The sequence below is a fragment of the Phycodurus eques genome, chromosome 22 (assembly GCF_024500275.1).
Source record: "Phycodurus eques isolate BA_2022a chromosome 22, UOR_Pequ_1.1, whole genome shotgun sequence".
In the NCBI taxonomy this organism is placed as follows: Eukaryota; Metazoa; Chordata; class Actinopteri; order Syngnathiformes; family Syngnathidae; genus Phycodurus; species Phycodurus eques.
This window is the reverse complement of record NC_084546.1, coordinates 2,575,882-2,599,598: the sequence shown is the minus strand read 5'-3', so window position 1 is coordinate 2,599,598 and position 23,717 is coordinate 2,575,882. Positions and strand designations below refer to the sequence as shown.

At 43.9% G+C, this 23,717-nt stretch overlaps 1 protein-coding gene across 2 annotated transcripts in view; it reads right to left on the bottom strand.

The window, feature by feature from the left end:
• Positions 1-1,017: 1,017 nt before the first annotated feature.
• The window catches only part of chrm2a (cholinergic receptor, muscarinic 2a), a 46,332-nt gene continuing 23,632 nt past the window's right edge, over positions 1,018-23,717 (bottom strand). For both annotated transcript variants that reach the window (XM_061668097.1, XM_061668098.1), the window contains one exon: positions 1,018-6,060. In XM_061668097.1, coding sequence (XP_061524081.1) covers positions 4,518-6,020 — 1,503 coding nt within the window. In that variant the 5' untranslated portion in view covers positions 6,021-6,060 and the 3' untranslated portion in view covers positions 1,018-4,517. The remainder of the gene's footprint in view (positions 6,061-23,717) is intronic.

Sequence of the window (23,717 nt, the reverse complement as noted above, 5' to 3'; positions counted from 1 at the left end):
TTGCAAATCATGCCTACAGAAATGCACATTATTATCATTATTAAAATAATGAAAAAAAACAACAACAAATCGACTATTACACGCACAAAGTTTCTGTACATTTTGCAATGACACATTTTTGTACACTGGTTATAAAATGTGTGTGAAATGTTGCGTGTATGGAGGGGAGTCTTTGGAAGCCTGTTTGGAATCTCGGGTCACACACACACACACACACACACACGCACACACGTGCACACACACACTGAAAATGTGGACACAAATGTTGCAACTGTTAAATGAAAGTAGTGGTAGCTCAGAGCTAACGCACACATTCGAGCATGCAAAGAGCAATTTCCATTTTGTCATTCCGGCTAAGGCACTTTTGAAATTACTCCGTACAATCTGCTGATATTTTCTGTTTCCTACTCTTTCTGCAAAATGTCTTTGCGTCGTCCCGCCTTTTTCTCCCCACGCGAGAGGATTGTAGCCCTTTGCCGAAAGCCGTGTGAAGAGGAGCCCGATTAGCTCTGACGGCACGACGAATACGACGATGGCGACAACGTGGAATGACAGCGGGTATATTCCGTAATTCCCATACCGGAACACTTAGACGACCAGATTGGAACGCTGGCAAGAACCTTATTCAACCGTATTCATTCTTAACAGCAGTGCTACCACCTTTCGACAAGTCCACCAAGCAAGTATCCTATCGATATAATGTTGTATTCAAAATTTTGATTTCAAATACATTTTGACCAATACTCAACTGTCAAAGGCATTATTTATAGAATTTTGTTTTTTAAATTTACAATTTTTAAGTGTATTTTTTTTCATCAATCCTCAAAGCTATCTTTTAGTATTATTGTATTTTTTTTTAACAGCTGGCCAATTTAGATTTTTTTTCACCCAATTGTTAATTATGCTTTGATACCAAAGCAAGTATCTAATTTAGTTCATTTTAAAGAAATTCAATTTTAATATGTTTCCATTTTTTAAAACTAAACTTCAAATATTCCTCAAAATCAAAGTTATTGATTGATTTATTTGTATTTTAATATCTAATTTTAAATACGTCTCTTCAATTTTTGTATTTTTTTTAATTTACATTTTGATTTTAAATAATATTAATCCTCAAATATCCACCAATTTTATGTAACGAGTTTTTTTTAATTTTACAATCTGATTTAAAATGCATGCTTCTCTTGATTTTATTTACAATTCTATTCTAAATCTCGATTTTACATCATTTGTAATTATTTCTGACTATCAAAGCCAACATTTATTGATTTTCTTTTTGTATCTAATGTATCTATTGATTTATTTGATGAAATTATTTATTTAGAAATAATTTAATCAATATGTATAAAATATACTGTTAGCCAATATCCTGATTTTGTTTAATTTGCATGTTTTTCTAATCTAATGGGACAAATTGCCCCCATTCATTTCTAAATAAGGTCTTCCACGCCTCTAGGGGGCAGCATCTGAGCAGAAACGTGTGCTTTCCACGCATTGTGAGAAGAAGGACTTGCTAGCTAAACTTGTACATGTTCCAACAGTGAAGTTTGTCCATAAAGAGACAATAAAAAGACAAAATGACTGTCGGGTAAGTGCTGTGATTTTACTATTATCCCCACCTTAATGTATTGAATTATGTTTTAGAAAATGTGCTTCCCAAAGATGTGCTGAGGAAAATGAAATTCTAGCTAAACTGTCATGCTCTATGTCCAGGAAGAACAGCCACGATTGTCTACCATTTTACATTTTACACTTGCTTACATTTTGAGAATTATTAGTTTATTTGAAGACTAATAAAAGCAAATGCTTACAAGAAATGTTGTTTGTCACTTTACTCCCAGTTTTACACAAATTTCCACAAAAAGTCATTTTTATGTCTGTGGTTGTCCATGCAATCTAGGGAGCTGCATATCAAAACTGGGGGCTCCAAGAAGCCGTGAAGGCGGTTTAAAAGACAAATCTACCAATCTGGTAAGTGGAATAATGTTACTCCTGTCACCACTTAGATGAAATTAATCACATTTTGTGAGACTAACGGACATGATAGCTTTTCTACCAGTCTCCAATCATTTCCCCCCAAATCTTTCCCAAATCTCAGGGTTTATTAGGTTCTTTGAAGACTTATAGATGGAAATACTGACTAAAAGTGTTCCAGTTCACCACTTTTCCGAGGAACGGGGTTCAAATCCCAAAAGCATGCATGGAAGGTTGATTGAGGACTCTAAATTGCCCATAGGTGTGAATGTGAGTGCGGATGGTTGTTTGTTTCTGTGTGCCCTGCGATTGGCTGGCGACCGGTTCAGGGTGTACCCCGCCTCCCGCCCGGAGATAGCTGGGATAGGCTCCAGCAGCCCGCGACCCTGGTGAGGATAAGTGGTAAAGAAAATGGATGGATGGAAGTATTTTTATAGGGTCCTCCACACCTTTAGGTGGCAGCATGTGACTGGAAAACTTGCTTTCCAGCCACATTGTTAGTAGGAAAGTCCACAAAGAAAGAAAAAAGACTAAATTAGCCTCCTGGCAAGTGGAATAATGCTACTCTTTGATTAAATTAATCACATTTTTGTTTACTGCCTCAGCATTAGGGGGCAGTGTATGACTAAAAAATGTGTTTTTCAGCCACGTGTTGAGGACATGCTACCTAAACTGTACTATGCCCTATTCTTAATGTATGTCCAAGAAAGCGTTGAAGTGGATAGAAATGCAAAATGCTGCGCTTACTTCCACCAGTGAGCATGCATAAGCTCTAGTTAAGCATGTAATGGGGCCAATTTCTGGCTGTAAAATGTATATGCTAATGTGCTAATTTCCTACCCCTGACCACACTCTTGAGACGTGCTCGGTGGGCAGTGTGCATCCTAAGAACTTTTTTGTGTGGAAGGTTATGTACACAAAATGCTAACATGATGCCAATGATAATGTGATTGTATGACATACAGACGAGAAAGTAGCCCTTTTTAAATCACGAGCCGGTGAAGCTGTGATCTGAATTTAACTCCACACTTGGAGCCCACAACCACGCATCAGCATACACACATACACTATGCAATGACACACATATACATTGATCCACACACTCCAAAACAAACACTAATAAGCTCTGAGCTCCAGCTACTTGTTAGACGCTGCCGAGATTCCTAATATGACAGGTGCGCATAAATATGTTATTAGCTGGCGTCAGCAAAAACGATTCTGTCAGCGCTAACGTGTCAATCGAAAAAGAAAAAGCTGAGCGAGCAGAAGGCCGGGATGCATCATCGATTTGTTTCGACCAGTTTTTAAGAGCTGTTAAAAAAACAACAACTCGAGACGGCCGTCAAAAATGGTCAAGTTTGTAGAATGTAGCAAGCAGTGTTTTGTCATTGCAGACTGGAAGCCAAGCAAAAATAGAAACGGGGAAAAAAGATCCAGTTTTAATCATTTGGGTATGATGAGGAAATCCGTGGGAAAGATTCCGGGTGAAGTATGGAGCTGCTTTGTACAGTTATCTACAAGAGTTGTCACTGAACCTAAAACGCGTGAGGTTTGTAAATTCAGGCAACCCTGTTGTCCCATTGTGGAGCTCTAAAATGTTGTAGCCTGACACGGAGCCGCTCGATGCTACGACTACTTACGGCACGTTTCTAAATGTTTGTAAACAATCGGCGCCAGGGCACTTGCGGGTGGCGGAATGCGAGTGACTACCGCAGACCAGAACTGAAATGATGACTAAAACTTGTTTCGAGTTGCGCTGCATATTATGCCCGAAAAGGTTTGGGATTATTTGAATTTCCTTTCAGTTAATCTAAATTAATCCTAGGAGGATAAGGTGAGTGGATATTGTAACAGTTGTACAGAGAAGATCACAAGAATGCCTGGTGGCTGCGCGCGATGGCAGAGTGACAGACAAGGAGCCAACCTTCCATCATTGGATTTTTGGAAGGCATTTTCTCACAGGTATGTATAAAATGTTTGGTTGGATTGTCGCTAGTTAGTTAGTTAGTTAGTTAGTAGCTAGTTAGTCGATTGTTAGCTAGCTTGCCTGCTAGCTAATATCAGCTCTACCGCCAGCTATCCAGTTCACTGTCGCAAGAGGTTGTCTGTCCCATTAATCAGAGTAAAAAAAAAAGTCATCATGTTAACAATGTTTGAATATATACTACATCTATTTCTGAATCAATTTACCTGTTGAAATGTAAATTTTGACTGCCATTGGCTGTCTTTTTCAAGGACTGTAGTTAACAACCTTTTTTTTTTTTTTTTTTTAACCTGACACTTCACACATTTAAACTTCGGTGGTAGAAAAGAAAGCTAAAATAATAATTCAAGCCTTTTACCCTGTTTTCCCCCCCAATTGCCCTGTCTTGGTAAAATAATAGCAAAGTATTTGTTCTCTAGTGGTGCCATTGGAGATCATGTGGGATTTTGCCACCCGCAAGTACGTGTGACGTAATGGAGAAATGCCCTATTGAAAGAAACGGTGGGATGAAAGGTCATTCACACAAAACATCCGCATAACGGCACACTCTTGGAAACGTCTACCTCGCAGAGCGACTGTTCTTGTACTGGCAGAGTAGCAGGTGCTTGAATGTCTTTTTGAAGGTGACGTTGCACAGGGCGTAACAGGCGGGGTTGATGGTGCTGTTGATGTAGCACAGCCAGTAGCCCAGCGTCCACACCGTGTTGGGGACACAGCTGGAGCAGAAAGTGTTGATCAGCACCATCACGTTGTAAGGAGTCCACGTGGCCACAAAGGCCACCAGGATGGCCATGATGGTGCGCGTCACCTTCTTTTCCCGCGATGGGGCTGCCTTCTTTTTTTTGTTGGGCGGCTGCTTGGTCATCTTCACAATCTTGCGCGCCACATGGTTCTGCCGCTCTGATGCAGGCACGATCTCCACCGTGGCATTGGAGGGTGTGTAGCAGTCGCCCTTGGGGGATTTGGCCTTGATCTTGATGCAGGTCAGCTTGGAGACGCCTGCTTTGGTGTGTTGGCGGGGTAGCGGGTGGCCCGGGTCGGTGGCAGAATTGGCGGCTGAATGCGGCATCTCCTCATCCTTCATGTTGGATGCGGCCGCGCTACCCGAAGTGGAGTCATTCGAGCTCTCCTTCTCCTCGCCGGCAGCGCAGATCTCCCTCGCCGTGTCATCGCCCTCGGTTTCACCCTCAGCAGTGGTTGTGGAAGGCGCTTTGCCGTTCTGCATCCTGCCATCGTGCTGGTTGCTTCCGTCCTCTGTGTTCTGGCTCTGGGAGGCCGCTATGTTCTCTGGCGGTATGTTGTTGTTGTTGGGTTTGTTGTTCTTGCGCTTGGCGGCTGACAAAGGCTCGGCGTTGCCTCCCAATGGTTTGCGATTATCCTTCTTCACGCGGCTCTTGCTCGCCCTGGAGATCTGCCAGTAGAGCTGAATCATGATGATTACAGGCAAGTAAAACGCGGCGATGGCGGTGCCAAAAGTGACGGCTGCGTTTGAGAAGAACTGAATGTAGCACTCCTTCTCCGGCACTGTCCGCCCGCCTACAATGAACTGCCAAAAGAGGATGGCAGGCGCCCACAGGATAAAGGACAGGACCCAGGCGGCAGCGATCATCATGCCCGCCATCTTGGTGGTCCTTTTGACAGGGTAACTGAGGGGCTTAGTGACGCAGAAGTACCTGTCAAAGCTTATGATGAGAAGATTCATGACGGACGCGTTGCTGACCACGTAGTCCAGAGCCAGCCACAAGTCGCAAACCACCGGGCCCAGAGGCCAGTACCCGATGACGATGTAGACTGTGTACAAGTTCATTGAGCAAAGTCCAATAATGAGGTCGGCGCACGCCAGGCTGAAGAGGAAGTAGTTGTTCACAGTCTGCAGGTTCCTGTTGACCTTTATAGAGAGCATGACCAGGATGTTGCCGATCACTGTGACCAGGCTGAGGGAGCCGGCCACCAGCACGATGAACACCACCTCCACAGTCTTGTAGGACCCCTCGTGCTCCTCGGCTGCGTTGGTGTCGTTGGCTTCTGAGGAGTTCCAGTAACTGAAATTCAGCGCATCCATGGCATCGGCTCCTGCTTGTCGACACCTACTCACACGGAACCTGTGGAGGAGCACAAGAGGATTTGTGATGAAAAAGATATTTATACCCTTTGAAATGAAAAGTGCTGTCACGTTAGCATATTAATATTCTACTAAGCCGACAAGCCGCCTAAACATCTGTTTGATAACCTCAGGGATAACAATTGTCGAGGCAGCGCTTTCCATTGTTATGTCGCGTTATTAAATTGTGCTGTCAAGGCGCCTGCAAATCTCAGGAAAATGTTCAGAAATTACTTTGAGATGTTTGAAAATAAATGGATGGGTCACAGAGTGAAAAAAATGAAACAAGATCCTGTTGGTCAACATCTGCCCTTGTGGAGTTGAGTTGTGTGCTTTATGACAAGTCATCAAACTTCGCTGCTGTGCTCTGTCCACACTAAATGAAAAAAATTCCTAAACCTAACAATTTATTGCCATCCTCCTGTCTTGTAAAAGTGGTTCAACTTTGGTAGCAATCGAACAATATCTCTAGGTAGACTTCATATTGAAAGAACTAGAAATGGCCAACATGAACCTAAGATTTTTGCTTCAAACTACAATGGCAGACGCCCTCTCTTTTCAGGTATGAGCACTTCAGATTTGTTTTGTCGATCTTTCTGTTTTTACACCCACCAAATTTCATGCTGCCAAGTGTAACTGGCTTCAGAGGCGGATTTTATGAAATATTCTATTGGTTTGCACAAAATCCTCTGGCCCTAATTAGTACAATGAGTGAAGTAAGTGGCTGTGCAGCATTTGCGTGCACAGTAGTGAACATTTACTTATCTGCAGTGCCAGAAATCCCCAGTGGTGGCATTGGGGCATGGAGCTAAACTGGCCTAATCCCCATAAATGTTTAACATCACCGATTTACGCCAGCAAAGCGCAACAATACAAAGGGGACACACTTGTTTCCCGCCCAGTGGATTAGAGCGGCAGTGCTGATGGTTACAGTGCAGTCCCTCGGGTGGCTGCTCTTTGTCCTCCACCTAAGCCTCGACACACCTGAGAGTTCGGACACTCTCGCAGGAGTCCAAACAAATCCATCTGGCGTCGCCATGGACACCCCCCAGCCCCTCGCTTTGACAGGCTGCAACATCTCTCCTTGTCCCCAAGGTGCCTGAATGGAAAGGCTTTTTTCTTTCTTGCCGTCGACTCTAGCATGCTGAGAGAGCGGTCGCCTGGGGAGAGCCGCGGCGACTTATCTTAGCGTAGCTATCAATCATTGGGCTCCCCTGCTATGCCTCCCCGCAACCTCATCAGAACACTGACGCCAATGATCGCACCCTTTGACTGATGAACATAAGGCTGGTGCCAGTCTCCTTTCAGGGCGACATACCTCACGCGGATGCCTAAATGGCTTCTTTTGTCTCAGGTATTAGCCTGCTGGACGCCGCCATGCGAATAAATGAGCTTTCTATATTGTTCATAGTTCCGATCTGCAGTTTGCTCACTGGAGCCGAAAATTGCTTATGCCCTTTGGGAAGCACAAAAAGGCCAAGCTCGCCCTTTTTACTGCCACCTTTATCCCCTGCATTTTGTGCTTCACACAGGTGAGCAGAGAGCGAGAGCATTGAAATGACAACGCGGGCCTTGCCTTTTTAATTTGAAGCCGCTTATACAGGTCAGCGCTTTTTGCCGGCGACACGCAACAAGTGGCGCTTGACGCCCGCATCGAGCACACTGTGTGATTTTGGAGCGTGGCAGCTGTGCATTTAAAGCGGCCCACTTGGACACTTCGCCCGTGCTCTGGGTTCACATTTTACATCTGGAGATGCCAGATAAATCCCGGCGGCACCTGCGCCACCCAATCCCCCATGCCCCCATCCCCACCGTTTGCATTTCCATCATTGGCGGCTCTCTCCATCAAGGGCCAGGCGGGCGTTTATTTGCCATTGGCAGACGAGCATGACTGGAATCCAAAAGCTATGATTGCGGCTGCACAGCTGGGGTGTCGAGAAAATGGGGTTGGTCAATGCAAGATTTCTCTCTTTCTACAAATCACCCATATAAGAGAGAGAAACAAGAACCTGCTTTAAAATGAATTGACATAGATTGGTCGACAGGAAGTCATTGAGATCAACAATCAAACCTGCAGACACCCTGCTTTCCTAATATACTGCATCAATGGCAACGTTCACACAAACATTAATGAAGTTACTCCCACTTTTTCACACTTGTCTGCCGAATCCCAATTTACGTGCTTGAGGGTTCAAGTCAATCTGTGGCCAAGCTGTATGTCTCCGAAGGTTTAGGTGGCGACCACGCTCCTCTCAGCTTGTTAAACTGTGGATTTTTCAAAAAAGAAGACCTTGGATTTTACAAGGGCATTGGAAGGATAACCTAGACCATTTGGGGTTTCTTGAGGACCACCAGAAGTCCCAAGACCACACTTTGAGGAACGCTAATCAATCAAGTCATTTTACACAATGTGATGTCATTTAAACAGCTGTGACTATGTCACCCCACAGCCAATGTATACAACTAAATTCCACTTTGGTGCCTGAAGGATGGGTCAACCAAACAGTTGGCGGCAGATTGCTAATTTCCTGTTCCTTGTTTATGAATATAATCCACCATCGAAAAGGCTAAGCTTTGAAACACTTAACACTTGAATTTTACAGCTTGGAAGCATCCTGGAAACAAGACACAGATACTTCAAAATCCATTAATTAGCTCTACAGGGTATATTTGTGTAGATTGTACACCGGGGGTCAGAAGTGGACTCCTGCTCTACCCAACATGAACAAAAGAAGTACTTTTTAGGGCATTCGTGTCCTTGTCACTGGATGGTACCCTCAAAGATTGTGCTTCTCTGGCCATGTCACTTGTGTTTTTCTCTGAAAACCGTTACCCTAGTTTGGAGTATTATACTTAAGGGTACGGAAATGGACTCATACTCTACCCAAAACGCTCAGGAAAAAAAACACATTGTGGGAGTACAAAGGCATAAAGGAATTCCTGCAATACCCAAACGCTTTTAGGGGTAATTCTCGTCTCCCACCTCTCGAACCCTGACAATTGACTTTTACATACCTGTACCTTTTCGGTACTGTACTTGCATGGATTGAACCTCAGTGCTAAAAAATTTCTGTACTGGCTGCAGAACAGTGCTCACCCCTAACAACAAGTGTGATGAATCATGTTTGGCACCAGTAGGCTTATGTGTACTTTCTTTCAGTGGCGAAGTTCTTTAAGGTCGTCGATCTGTGAATATCTCATTTCTAGACCCGGAGTTTGACAAATGACTTTTTGCCAAAGGTGTCAAACATATCTTCTGTAAGCAGGACATAAGTAGGGAATGAAATCCTGACAGGTGTTGTATTATCACTCTGCTAATCTCTTTGTAGGGGGGGAACAAGAGGCGCATTCAGGAATGTCGCCTAAGTGGATGCTGTCACAACGCGGCTCGGCTTGATGGGCCGCCAGTCAAGGATTAACATTCCGTTGAAATTATTTCCAGCGTTGCCGCCGGGGGCAGTGGCGCGGACGCTTATGGCCACTCGTGATTGACAGCAGAACATCGCACTCGTGTCTGAGACTTTGTCACAGTCTGCTGCCTCTTATGCGATGAAGAAGGTGTGCTTTGCCTCACCTGTTCCCATCTGCAGGCACGCCACAGTTAAGACTGAGAACTGTAAATAGCACAACCTGTCCAAGGGCAACGTTTGCTTTGCTTCTTTATCGCTTTGCTGTGAATCACAGGAGGACGTGTGGGGGATGGCTGGCCAAACGCAGAAACAATGAAGTGGAACAAATCCAACAGGCACCCACTTTATCTTGTTCCCCCGCCGCTGCCGCGCCTGCCTTTTCTCTGTCGTCGCTATCGGTCGCTATCTTAATTAGTGCCAGCTTTCCATCGAGGGTCGAATGCCAGCCAGCCAGCCAGCCGAAGCGATGCATCGCAAGGCGTTCAAGGCACGTGGCGGAGCCGGGCTCCGCCATTAGAGATGTTGGGATTGACACCAGCCTGTCAAGAGGAGAACATTCCAGGGCTTCTTAAACTGTTGAAAGTCAACAAATTGTAGCTAGTACCCTTTTGCTGAGCCACACCTCTGAAATACTGAAAATGGTGACCTTATTATTTATTAGGCACAGATCAGAAACAAAACAACAATGTAGCAAGCATTCTTTAAAAATGTCCACCTGGGACGGGCTTTAGCTGAAACCCCAAAAGCAACACAATAGTGCAGAGCCTCTTCGCAGCCGGCTCTCTCTGTAATGAGCCAGATCATCGGAATGCACGTGAGCCAGAGAAACGGGTGAGTCCCAGAGGCGGCATACAATCGAGCAAGGGCGTGCGCTGGCGGCTTTCTTGGGAAATGATTGTAACGGGCGGCAACAATAGGAAGACGCATTATGCGGCTGCATTATGATGGCATTCCCAGCCTGGCCGAGGATCCATTTCCTCAGATCTCACTGGAGTGGAAAAAAAGCATGTGTGAGCCAGGAGAGGACAACAATCAATCGAGCACGTTGTTTGGGATCAGATAGTGAAAGTATACACATTCTGCATTTGCACTCCTGTTGGTGGTACACGGTATGGAAAATGGATGGCTGAATCAATGAACATAGCATATGGACGTAACGTACATTTGCTCTCTAGATTTTGGCAAGTGCAGATGCTCAACTTTTGTTTCCAAGCAAACGTCCTTGAGTCACGTCATAATTATCGTCTGGGTATCCCCGAGCCAACTTACACAACCAAAAGAGGAGACGTCTCACAAGCCACTACAATCTGTTTGGAAAAAGTTTATTGTAGCCTGAGGGTCGCTATTAACAGCTGCCGCGTCTCGCTGATATCTGATCAACTTTAATAAGACACTAAAGCTCCCCGTTGAGGTGGAGTGGAAGCAAATTGCTGTCGGTGAGGCAGCAGAACCCATCCCTCCCGCCTGAACGCCTCTTCTCTGGAGAAGCTATTATCTTTCGATGTATGGAAATGTGCTAATTAAAGACAAATCAGAGGAGGATTCTTGAGTAAGTTATTACTGTGAGATTACATTTTTATCTTGTCCTGATTTTTTTCAAACTGACAGATTTTTCCAGCAAGGTCAAATGGAGGCAAAGGTGTCTTTGGTGTTGACGGAGGTCGGCAGTGACACTGTCATTTTTCACAGATGGTGCAAAGTGGTCGCAATACCAAAATTATTGATAGAGGGTACCTTTTTATGACACTTTTTATGAGTCTTAGAATGCAACAGGATGTACACTGTTAATTCTTCCAGTCAGTTTGAGGTGTGCACTGCTTTTGACATACGGACTACCCTGCAGGCTCCTCTCGGAATGTCCGAGTCATTAACTTTGATCACATGACCACAGCTTGTTTCTCCCACGTGTGAAATTCCATCAACTTCCTGCTGGAATTGTACTCCGATCGTGAACCCTTTTGGTGCAGTTTTTACATTCAGAGCCAGTTCACATGTCAACCAAAGTATCACTACTCCTCATTGGTCTACAACCCTGCAACACTGTTACCGTAACCTTTTTAGCATGGAAGAAGAAGGAAGCAGTGAATCACGTGATACGCTGGACTTGACATCCTCAAACAGTTTTCCAAAAGAATAGACAGAGCAAAAGTATGTCCTCTCTTCTATTTTTCATATGTTTATAACATAGTTAGCCTTGATTGAATGTCTCACTCTACCTCATGCAATCCTGTTATGGATGTGATCAGAATAAGACAATTAGTTATTTAAATGTTGTCTTTACTTATTTACATAAATACGTTTGTCCTCTTGGTCAACAGTAACAGCTAGCTTCTACTCCTGAGAGAAAGCTAAGATTAATACGGATTTGCAACCCTGTTACCTGCAACTCTGTTGATGAGATTAGAGTAACAGGGTTGCACCTCTTCCAGTTTACTCAGACTTTAAAAACTATTATTTGTAATTCAATTCAACAATTTATATTATCTGAGATATAATTTAGTTACTCTACATATTGTGAATTTTACATACTGAATCGTTTCCTTTTATTTCAGAATGGTTGTCCAAATGGATTATGGTTGCAGCAACTACCTCGATGGGATGATTAACTTTACATAAATAAAACTGTATTTATTGAACTGTAACATTTGCCACTTTGCTCCAGAAGTTTAGGCGTCATCTCTACAACATGAGGCAACAGTATGCTTTCTCACGGGCCCTGAAGCAGAACCTCCCTGCCAACCAATTTGTAGTCCATCTTGATTTCTCAGAAAACTATATTTGCAAATACAGTGCAGAAGTGCAGTCTGTTCATTTTGGTGTATCCCACTAACAGCCCACTTTACACACTGATATTTATCACATGAAGGGAGAATCGGGTCCTTCCTCCTTCTGCACCATATCGGCATCAAGAGTGAATGGACCACCTCCAATATGGAAACACATGGAGCCCATTCTGAAGGAAATCAGAGAAAATTGCATTTTTTTAGCCATGGGCCCTGCACACAATACAAACCTGAAGAAACGTTTACCCTTTTTGGCCTGAAATTTTGATGAAACGGTTTACAAATGGAACCTGGAATTACTTTGAAGCCAATCATGGCAAATGAGCCCCAGATGGCATAGGTGGCACACTGAAGAGGAGGGCTGACAGGGTTGTCAGCCAAGGAGTTGATATTCCCACAGCAATGTCCCTTTACCAAGCTCTGAACGATGGTCAAAGGTGAAATTGTTTCACATCCAGGAGCAAGATGTACCGTATTTTCCCGACCATTAAAAGTATAAAATTTCCTCCAAAATGGACGGGGCTTGCCTTTATAATGCGGCGCCCGGCTTATGTGTGCACCGAGTTCCAAACTCTGTAAATGTTGTGTGACTTTGATGAGCGTGCCGCTTGACTGACGGGGAGCATTCCCTGCCAACACGCTGCTTATATAGAGGAAAGGCGGACGTGACTGAGGACAACATGCGGACGTTACTGGGGGGCGCGTGCGCGTGAAAGAGGGCGCTAAAGGCACGCCCCCAGTAGGTATATATTGGCTAAGGACCCCCGAAAATGGCACCTACGAAGAGACACGCTTACGAAGCACAGTTTAAACTGCAAGCTATCAATTACGCGGAGGAACATGGGAATCGAGCAGCCGCGAGGGAATTCAAGATTAATGAATCCATGGTTCGCACGTGGACGCTTGGGCTAAGGTATCTGCTTTGACTGTTGCCCGAGCTTTCGCGAAAGCCGGCATTATTCCTGAACAGCCTCCCGGCAACGAGACTGACTCCGACAATGACGAGAGGGAACCCGGCAAGTTTGATGGCAAAATTGTCCAGCTGTTCATTTCGGATACAGTAGATGAGGACTTTGATGGATTTATGGATGAGGATTGATTAAAAAATAATAATAATAACGTGAATACATTGTTAAATACTTCAATAAAGTACAACCGAACTTCAAAAGCTTCAAGTTAAATTCCACAGATGACCACACAGAAGATCGAACACACAGCACACCAGAAGAAGAGCAATAGCATACTCCAGAGGTTGTGTGTAAATGGTGTGCCCTGCTGTATGAGGGCCACATCTACCCAGGGATCATCCAAGAGGTGAATGAGACCAACTGCCAGGTGAAATGTATGCACAGAGTGGGGGAAATCTGCTTTTTTTGGCCGTTGAGGGAGGATGTCCATTGGTATCCCTTGGAGGATATGCTGACCATCATTCCACCGCCACAAAATGTTACCTCATGCCACCTGGCCATCGCAGAAGACCAATGGAACACTCTGGTCAGCCATGAAATGTAAAGTGGACTATTAGAGGACCGATGTTCTAAAGCAGATGAAAAGTGTTTAGCTAAGTGTTAGAGTGAAATGTTTTTAGCTCAGTGTTAGAGTGAATATGTTGATAGGCTAGGGCAGCCAGCCATCAAATGTTTAAAAGCAATGTTCTGAACCAACGTGCAAGTTTCAGTTTATTTTATTATTATTATTTCTTCTATTATTTGGGTGTTATTTCAGAAAAACTGCAACAGAAGGTATTAAAAGTTTTTCAAAGAACACTTTGGTGTCTTGGGCATTTATTTGTCACTTTTATATGATGATCTATAATCAAAAATAATGTAGCTAGTCATCTCTTGTGGGAACAAGTTCCTCTCATTAGGTTTGCTTCCTCTGATTTAAACCAAACTGCCAGAGTGACCATAGGAGGAGATTTCGGTTGGTACTGGGAAACATTTTGGTGCTAATTTCGAAGTTAACACCAGGTCACGTGTCAACTACGAAAGGAACAAGCTTCTCCATGTTCAGTTTTACTTGTTCGACATAAAACCAAGGAACCGGGTTACCGGAATGACCAAATATGGTGATTTCGTTGGTATTGGAAACCTTTTGGGTACAATTTTTAGATTTAGCGCCCACCTTTCAGCTAGGAACGAGCTCGTCTCGTTAGGTTTTATATCCTTGGACGGACTCTCCACAGAAGCACCACTCAAGACGGAATTATGTGACCTTGGTGTTGTCTTTTGGCTCACCGAGCACTCAGTGAGACATTATCCAGACCGAGTGGAAAGAAGCCAAAAAAAAGATAAAAAATAGCCTTGCCCGGGGTAGTGGTGGGTGGGTGGGGGGGGGGGGGGACTGGGCTTCTCCTCCCCAGCAAATATACAGCAGATCATTCTGGAGGGAATACAAAGCCCTCGGGCACGGACAACAACACAGTGGAGGTTGTTGATGGTGGTGGTGGTGGTGGGGGGCGCGTAGTACTCTGTCTAAATATTTATGTTGTATCTCGGCAGGCATCTGTGAAGACCCGTCCCCCCTGTGGTCAGGTACCCTTGAGAGTGGAGGGAGGGGGGATGGTGCTAGGAAATGAATGCAAATCTGTAATTATATCTCAGTGGCTGAAGATCGCCATCGTTTTCGTTTCCTGCCTCTTACGCGTCTCACTGTGACATCTTGAGGTTGTCTGGCGACCAGCCCTTTGCACCCTGGCAGGACAACGGCGCTTCCATCCTAGCACACTTCAGCTAATTTTTACCAAGCCACTTGGATACAAATCGTAGTTGAAGATTTCTACAAAGAAGTCAGATGGATGTTATGGTGCTACACCAACCAAGGTGGTCTCAGTATGGTCCCGGAACACATCCTGGGGCAGTTCACTTGCGTTGTGGTACCCTGGAGCCACCTTCATAAACATTAGCGATAGTACTAGTGGCTAACAGGAGAATTCCAGATTTTACTGCGCCACAATCGAAAATCTTGACGGTGACAAAGTTACAAGTGGCATGTCCAATGGCTTAATCTTAATGGACGAGTCTTTTGGTTCAGCATTTTAGCACTAGTCCCCAACCATGCCACCGGTCCACGGGCCATTTAATCCTAGCCCCTCCGCTTAACAAAAAAAATAATATTTTTTCTTCGTGGTTTTGGAGCCTCCAATTGGTAAGGTCCTTCAGCACCCATGGCTGTGGGGCTATCTATCCTGGTTGACACGCCTCTGCAACATTGTGTGGACATCAGGGACAGTCCCTCTGGTTTGGCAGACTGGGGTGGTGGTTCCCCAGGAGGGTGTGCTCCAATTACAGGGAGGATCACACTACTCAGCCTCCCTGGTAAGGTCTAGTCAGGGGTTGTGGAGAGGAGGGTCTGTTTGTAAGTCGAATCTCAGATTCAGGAGGAACAGTGTGGTTTTCATCCTGGCCATGGAACAGTGGACCAGCTCTCCACCCTCAGAAGGGTGCTCAAGGGTTCATGGGAGTTTACCCAACCAGTCTACATGTGGTTTGTGGACTTGGCGAAGGTGTTCAACCGTGTCCCCCGGGTGGTCCTGCGGAGGGTGCTCCTGGAGTACAGAGTACCAGAATCCTTAATAAGGGCTGTTCGGTCCCTGTATGATGGGTGTTAGGTTAGAGTTTGGTCCACATTGCCAGCAGTAAGTCAAATTCGTTTCCAATGAGGGTTGGACTCCGCCAAGCTGCCCTTTATCGCAGATTCTGTTTATTACCTTTATGGACAAAATTTCTAGGTGCAGCCGAGGCGTTGAGGGGGTTCGGTTTGCGTTTCTGCTTTTTGCAGATGATGTATTTCTGATGGCCTCCTCAAGCCGTGATCTCCAACTCTCGCTGGAGCGGGTCCCAGCCGCATGTGAAGTGGTTGGGATGAAAATCAGCATCTCCAAATCTGAGGCCATGGTCCTTTGTCAGAAAAGTGCCTTGTCCGGGTCGAAGAAAAGATCCTACCCCAAGTGGAGTAGTTCAAGTATCTCGTGGTGTTGTTCATGAGTGAAAGAAGAATGGAGTGGGAGATCGACAGGCGGATTGGTGCAGCTTCTGTAGTGATGTGAAATCTGTATCGGTCTGTCGTGGGAAAGACGGAGCTGAGCTGAAAGGCAACGCGCTCGATTTACGAGTCCATCTACATTCCTACTCTCACCTGGGGTCATGAGCTATAGTTAGTGACCGAAAGAACAAGATTGCGGGTACAAGTGGCCCAAAAGAGTTTGCCCTGCAACGTGTCCGGGCTCTCCTTTAGTGATAGAGAAAGGGTGAGAAGCACGGCCATCCGGGAGGGGCTCAGAGTCGAGCCGCTGCTCCTCTGCATCGAGAGGAGCCAGATGAGGTGGCTCAAGCATCTGGTTATGATGCCTCCTAGGTGAGGTGTTCCAGGCACATCCCACCTGCAGGAGGCGCCGAGGACGACCCAGGGCATGCATTCTCCTGGCTGACCTGGGAATGCGTCGGGTTCCCCCTGAAAAGCTGGATGAAGTGGCTGGGGAGAGGGAAGTGTGGGCCTCCCCCGCTTAAGCTGTTGCCCCCACGACCTGACCCTGGATAAGCAGAAGGAAACGGATGGATGGATGGATAATTTTCCACCAGGTAAATGATGATCTCTCAAGGCACACTAATGTGCGGCACAGTGGTTGGGAAACAGGTATTTGAGATTGTTTGGTCGCTCAATGCAAAAGACATTGCTGGTGTTGGCCCTTCATCCTGTTTGATTGAAGTATCGCTTTGTGCTGGAATCACAAAACCTTTCTGCTCAATGAAGCCAAATCCTAAAAATAAAAGCTGCACTCAAAGGCGCCTTTTGAATTATTACCGTGGAAACCTGGGAAAAAAACAGCGGCTGTGTAATTACGACATATTCATCCGTCCTCTGCGTCGCTCTCCCTCATGTTTCCACTTGACAGCTTTATTCTTCGAGACAGGAATACTGCCGGACCGCCGAGTCTTTTCCTCGTTGCTGGCGACTAATTGCCGTTCGCCCGAGCAACAACGGTGCGTCCGCTTTGACGGAAGCATCAACAAAATGCCTGCGGCCAATTGCGTCTTAGCCAAGGAAGCTCACTGTCGTTTTTGATTTGCCTAATTGGCGAATTTCAACGTCGTCTGCCCTTCAGGCAAGATCCATGGAAAAGGCTAGCATTTGACCCAATTTTCGGTCAAGATAATATTTGTCATCAACTATAAATCTTATATCCTTTATGGAAAACTCACCCAGGGCTCGCGAGTATTTTCTTCCCCAACATGTCGAGACGACAGAGCTTAACGTGCCGCCATTTTCTTCATAATTGATGCCATCAACTTGGAGGCCGTTGGCGACGGGACCGACTTGTTGAGCATTTCGAGGTTGCGGAAGGGACGTTTACCGGAATGGCCTGCTACATAATAATGTCTGGTTAAGTAGCATCTCCTTGTTCTGTAATCAATTGTGTTTGTCACCATCGGGTGGCTCTAATCGGATACTTTCTTAGCGATGGCACAAAAATACCTTAACGCTTGTGTGTATTAAGAGTGGCTCATTAGCAAAGGTTATTTTGCACTCCTTGTTCTGTAAAAAAATGTTTGTTTGTGACCACAAGGTGTATTGGATTGGATACTTTCTTAACTATGGCAGAAAATAAATGCCTGACTCCGAAGTCACTCAGTAATCTGCAGTAATATTAGTTGTTTTTTGCAGAGGATAAAGAATATAATGCCTCTGAGTATTGTTATATTGTGTGTCTGTTGTTTTTTTTTTTTGTTTCTCTCGCTTAATCCCGAAGTTGATATGTAATCATAGGTGGACCGGACTCAAGTAGCAGCGAACGCACCGCCGGCTGACGACTTCTTTTTCCCGCTCGCCGCAGGTCAAGTTGTACCAATGTCAAGTGTCAAGCTAAGCTACTCTTTGATCACGCGCTTATCTGCCGGCGGCCCGGCCTTGACGTCACGCGCCACAGGCAGAAATCCACAGCCGCCTCCACAAGCCACAGGCAGACGGAAGGACAGAAAACAGCACCTTGCCTTGTTTCGACTAAAAGAACACTGTTGTCATTTGTCCGAGAGTGTGATTGAAGTGATGTCAAGCGATGCGGTGGAGGTGGTGAACGGAGACTGTTTGCAGGGTTTTTATCTTGATTGCAAGTGTGCTCAGTAAACAAGGAAAAAGGGCTTCCAGGATGCACTGGTCGAGCTTACTTGACGACGAGTGGCGGCACATAAACGCAACATCAAGTTATATGGCGAGAAAGCAAATAGCAAACACAGTAGCCATGTGCTGCTGATGAAAGAACGCCTTTTGTTCATTTACTGATGAAATACACTCCCTCTCACGGCTCCTTCAAAAAAGGGGAGTTGAGCAGCTGGCAATTCCTTATACTCACAAACTGCTTGGGAAATTAAAAGCACTAAAATCTTCTTTTATTATTATTTTCTTTTTCGGGGTGTAAATCTAAGCTGTAAAATCCAAACAGCAGCTTCTTGCATGATCGAGACCGCTGTCTGTAAAGTTTCAATTCATTCAATGATAATACAGTTATACAGTGGTGCCTTAAGATACATGCCTTGCCTGTTTTGTTTTGTGTGCGTCTCTTGAGATACGAGCAGAAGTCTGAGTTACAAGTGCGCCCTCAGAACCCCACTGCCAGATGGAAAAGAGCACTTTGTGGGGAGTGGTACTAATATAATTAAAATTCATTTAAAACGTTTCATTAAATATTGAAAAATTAAAAAATACATTCAAATGAAATACAATTGGCAGAAACTACCTCATCCTTAAAGAATTCTTAGTGGCTTGTCATGGCAAAATGATCAAAATACAATAACAGGTGTCACAGCAATGGCTTGACAATTGTTTTCTCTCGATATATTGCACACGCTCGATTTTTGGGGATTTATGTTATACGTCAAGACGGCGCTTATTTATAGGACGTAACCACCATTTCTATGGCTGTTTTCTATCCATTTGAAATGTCAGCGCTCCATATTGCAGCTACTTCCATGAGTCTTTTTATTTAATTTAATTGATCTAATAGTCAACATTGTGGAGCAAAAACGCTTAAATGTAACCATTGAATTTTGTGAGGGAAAAAAAAAAAAAAAAGGCCAAACGCTATGGTGAGAAGCTCCTCCGCATTGAGAGGAGCCAGATGAGGTGGCTCGGGCATCTGATTAAGATGCCTCCTGGACGCCTCCCTGGTGAGGTGTTCCGGGCATGTCCCACCGAGAGGAGCCCCCGGGGGGGGGGACACGCTGGCGAGACTCCGTATCCCGGCTGGCCTGGGAACGCCTCGAGATCCCCCGGAAGAGCTGGATGAAGTGGCTGGGGAGAGGGAAGTCTGGGCTTCCCTGCTAAAGCGACTGCCCCCGCAACCTGACCTCGGATAAGCGGAAGAAAATGGATGTAGTAATACACTTTCAGACCATCAGGGGCAGCTTTGATTGGTCGTGTGTGCAAGGTAAGTAGAAGAAGAAACCCTTTTGTTTCTTGACTGGTTCCATGATTTTGATTTATTTATTCTCTTCTCTCAAGGTCCCGCCGATGAGTTTCCATTCCCCCTGTGAAGGCAAGTTAAATGAGGTGTGATATACACTTACCCAAGCACACACACACACACGCACGCACCACAAGGGTTCCAGCCGACGGGATGGAAATGATGCCACAATTGATTTGAAAGTGACGGGAAACATGACTTCATCTTTTGTGGGGCAGTCAGTGTGTTGTCATGGAAACACAAATGCGTAACATGATTTAGTTCTGTTGGCGGAGCACAGCCTCCACGAGAACGCCGTCATGCTCCTAAAAAGGAGCATTAAAGCAATGAGATTTATGTGTCATGTCGGGTTAGGAAATCAAAAGGTTTCCTGCTTTGACATGAAACTTTTAATTACTGTTAATTAATTAAACAGACCAATTGATATTGATATAAATGAATAATTGATATAAACATTTCTTTTATGTATTGGTCATATTTTATTTTTGATATTTTGTGTATAGTGTATTATTTTTGTGATGTATTATACAGTTGTGTTAAAAGGATGATTTATTGCTTTTTAAGTAAGATTAAAAATTATTCTTAGATTGCAATTGTAGAATTAAAACTAAATATATATCATCATTATTTGAAAATAAAAACATGAATTTACATTGTAATTTTATTAATTTTTAAAAATGCAATTTTGTTGAAATCATGATTGTATTTAAAGTTAATTAATAAAACATAACATTACTTAACGTAAATCTTAAGACCTGAACCAAGAATGAAAAAAAAAAAAAATTGTAAATATGTTCATTTTGATTCGACACTTTTATACAATTTTGTTAAAATACTGTTTTGTTTTCTACACATTTTTAAAATGAGGAATGGACGTTGACAGTACAGTAGTGCCTTGAGATACGTCTGTAATTTGTTCCATGGCCACACTCGTAACTCAAAACACTTATACCTTAGATCATCTTTCCCTGTTGAAATGATTGCCGTTAATCAGCTTCAGCCTGCCCCCCCAAAAAACTAATTTTGTAATGCTTTTAACAAAGTAAATAGCACTATAATATTGTATGAAAAATAGTAACATAATTCAATGGAATGTAAAGAATGAAGCAGTTTGTGCATCATGTTTAATTCATATTGGCACCTTCTGGTGTTGTCCCCCGGGGGCAGTATAATGTAGTCAGGCAGACACAAATGAAGAAGAGTTTCACGGCTATTGTAAGTGACTCGGTAAGCTGCAGTAATATTAGTCATTTTTTTGCAAAGGATAAATAATATATGAAAAATTTGGCTGGACGACGGTCTGGTCACTCATATGTCAAGGCACCAATGTAATGTACACTACCTTTTACCTGAGCAACGTTTCGCCTCTAGTGTTAGTGTACTTGTTTCAATATTGAAACTGAATATGGTGCTTTCTTTGATGTAGCACAAAAAAAGAAATACCACATGTAAATTGTACAACGGCAAATGGGTTTCTTAATGTCAGGCCATCACCACACTGGGGCGCAAACCGGCATTTGCCCTATCAGTCTCTATGCAGCGCTCCCTTAGTTCCAGCCGTGCTCTTTTGCAAGGGTTTAAGAAGATCATAAACCTCTTATGAATGGATGACATTTGAGCAGCAACATGGCCGCCTGTGCACAACGCGGCCTTTAAGATTAGGACGTTACATATGAGGTTGCCGCCCTGATCGGTTCCAGGGAGCATTCGCATCATTAGTGAGGGGGGGGGGGGGGCTTTGTTGCGTGAGGTGGGCTTCTTTCAGGTGAGTCTATTGATCCGCTTTCAGGCTGCGCATGTAGGAGTTTGCATTCTTCTCGCCTCTTGCGTAACTACCACAGCCACCTTTTTTTTTTTTTTTTTTTTTTTTAGCCACTTTTTTTTTTTTTTTTTAAACATCGGCCTGCGCGGGCGTGAAAAAGGTCTGCTAACAATTGGCGCTAGCACCGCAAAAGCCGCAGATACAAGCACCAGCCCGATAAACTAATTCCCCATTATTAAAAGCTGTATTTACTGTTATAAGCAATAGTTTACCATTGTTAAGTGTCATACAGGCTAACCAGGTTAATATGAATACATTAAAAAGAGGGCTGCAACTAGCGATTTTGTTAATCGATTAATCTGCCGATTTTTTTTTCGATTAATCAATGAATCTGATAAAAACAATTTTATTTCCATCATTTTTTTTCAAAAACAGGACATTATCTCAAATTGATAGTGCAGAAAATGCACAAACATAAATTGATTATAATGCAGTTACTGGCTTGGTTCGTAACGTCAGATAATCGGCAAAATGTTAATCATTCTTTTTCAAAGTCAAAGCAGAAGAAGCTGAAATTCACAGGATTTGGACAATTTTAAGTTTGTCTCTAATCGATGAATCAGTTATCAAAATAGTTGCCAATTAATTTGATAATCGATTGGTTGTCTATTACGATTGATTGTTGCACCTAGTTAAGAAAAACTTCATCTTTTGATGCAGGCAGAAATGAGGTCTGCTGAGATGCATTTATAGGGAATTTGATGGACGGAACTGGATAAACAGTTGGAGTTTGTCGCAAGAAAAAAGCAAAAGCGAATCTCTGCCCGGCGTGAATGCAAATCACTTTTATCCCGTTCTAAATCTACGATGGGAAGCCAGACCAGAGCAATCGCTTATCCAACAATCAAACTCATCCACGGTGCTGTCAACTTTACATCGCCATTGATTCTTGCAGATTAAATTATCGAAGGGGCATGTCTTTTTTTTTTTTTTTTTTTTTTTTGGCTATTATCGCTTGTCGCGAAAGTGCTCAGAGCCGTTTTGTCGAATGCGGTAGTAGGTTACTGATATACCGGGTTATCCCCAAGAACAAATTTGTCCAAAATGACCGGTATATACAGTATTTAACATCCCCTAATGTCCGTCCTGGGATGATTGATCTGTTGGAAGGATTTTCACATGAAATGGGGCTTAGGTAACTGATTTTTCCATGGCGACAGTTGCACAATCAACACTTTGCTAGTTGATTGCGTTGTTCTTAATTCTCACTTTTTCTATTTTCTGTGATATCCGGCCGGGACTCCATTTTCTTAATGGCGCTTCCCACCGAGGGCTGCTCGAATCAAGGCCATTCGCCTGCCATTGATCCGACATCGCCCGCATCTCCGCGACCCAGATCCATCACACCTCGTGGCCTCGCATGTAATGACGAGGCGGCAGCTGGCGACTGCTCGCTATCGACGAGTCACAAATGCCACCCGGCTGTGTGATGTGTTCCTTCATATTCCTCACTTTGAAAGCCCACTGAAAATAATTTGCTCCAATGTGGGTGACACTCAGAGCGTCGTTTGAGGGATTCGTCGTCCCAAAACACGAGAGATGCTTCCCAGACATACTTCACTGCACACTAACTGTAAAAATAATAAAGTGTAAAAACTTGAGGACGAGTTGCGCTGCTAGCACACTTTGTACTAGAGGTACAATATGGAACACAATTGTTGATGACGTCTATTCTGTAAACCACCGAGGAAAAAGTTTAAGTGTTTGATTGACACTCCTTTTGGATGATGAGCGAAGACTCGCAACACCTCAAGTCAAACATGAAGCTGGACATTACTCCTTTGTGTTAATGAACCAAGTTTCAACAAAATGTGATATAGGTGATTAATGTATGCATGCTATTTTTTGATTAAGCGCTAAGACAACAGTGTCAAACAGAAAACTGACTACTCTTTTGTTTTAGTGAACCAAGTCCCCAAAATCTTGGAAAACAAAGGTCATATGAATGATTTAGGCATGGATGTTTATGATCGATGAATCACAACTGTGTTTTATTAACCAAATACAGACAACCTTGGAAAAAGAACGTTAGACAACAGATTGCCACAGTTTTTTTCTGTCATTCAGCGTGAAGACGGCGATAAAAGATGAACATGGGAGTGCAAATTAAATTTGTCTGATTTGTTGGATGAGAGTTTTCAGAGTGACTCCATGATGTCATGTGATATGTCGACTGTCACGAGC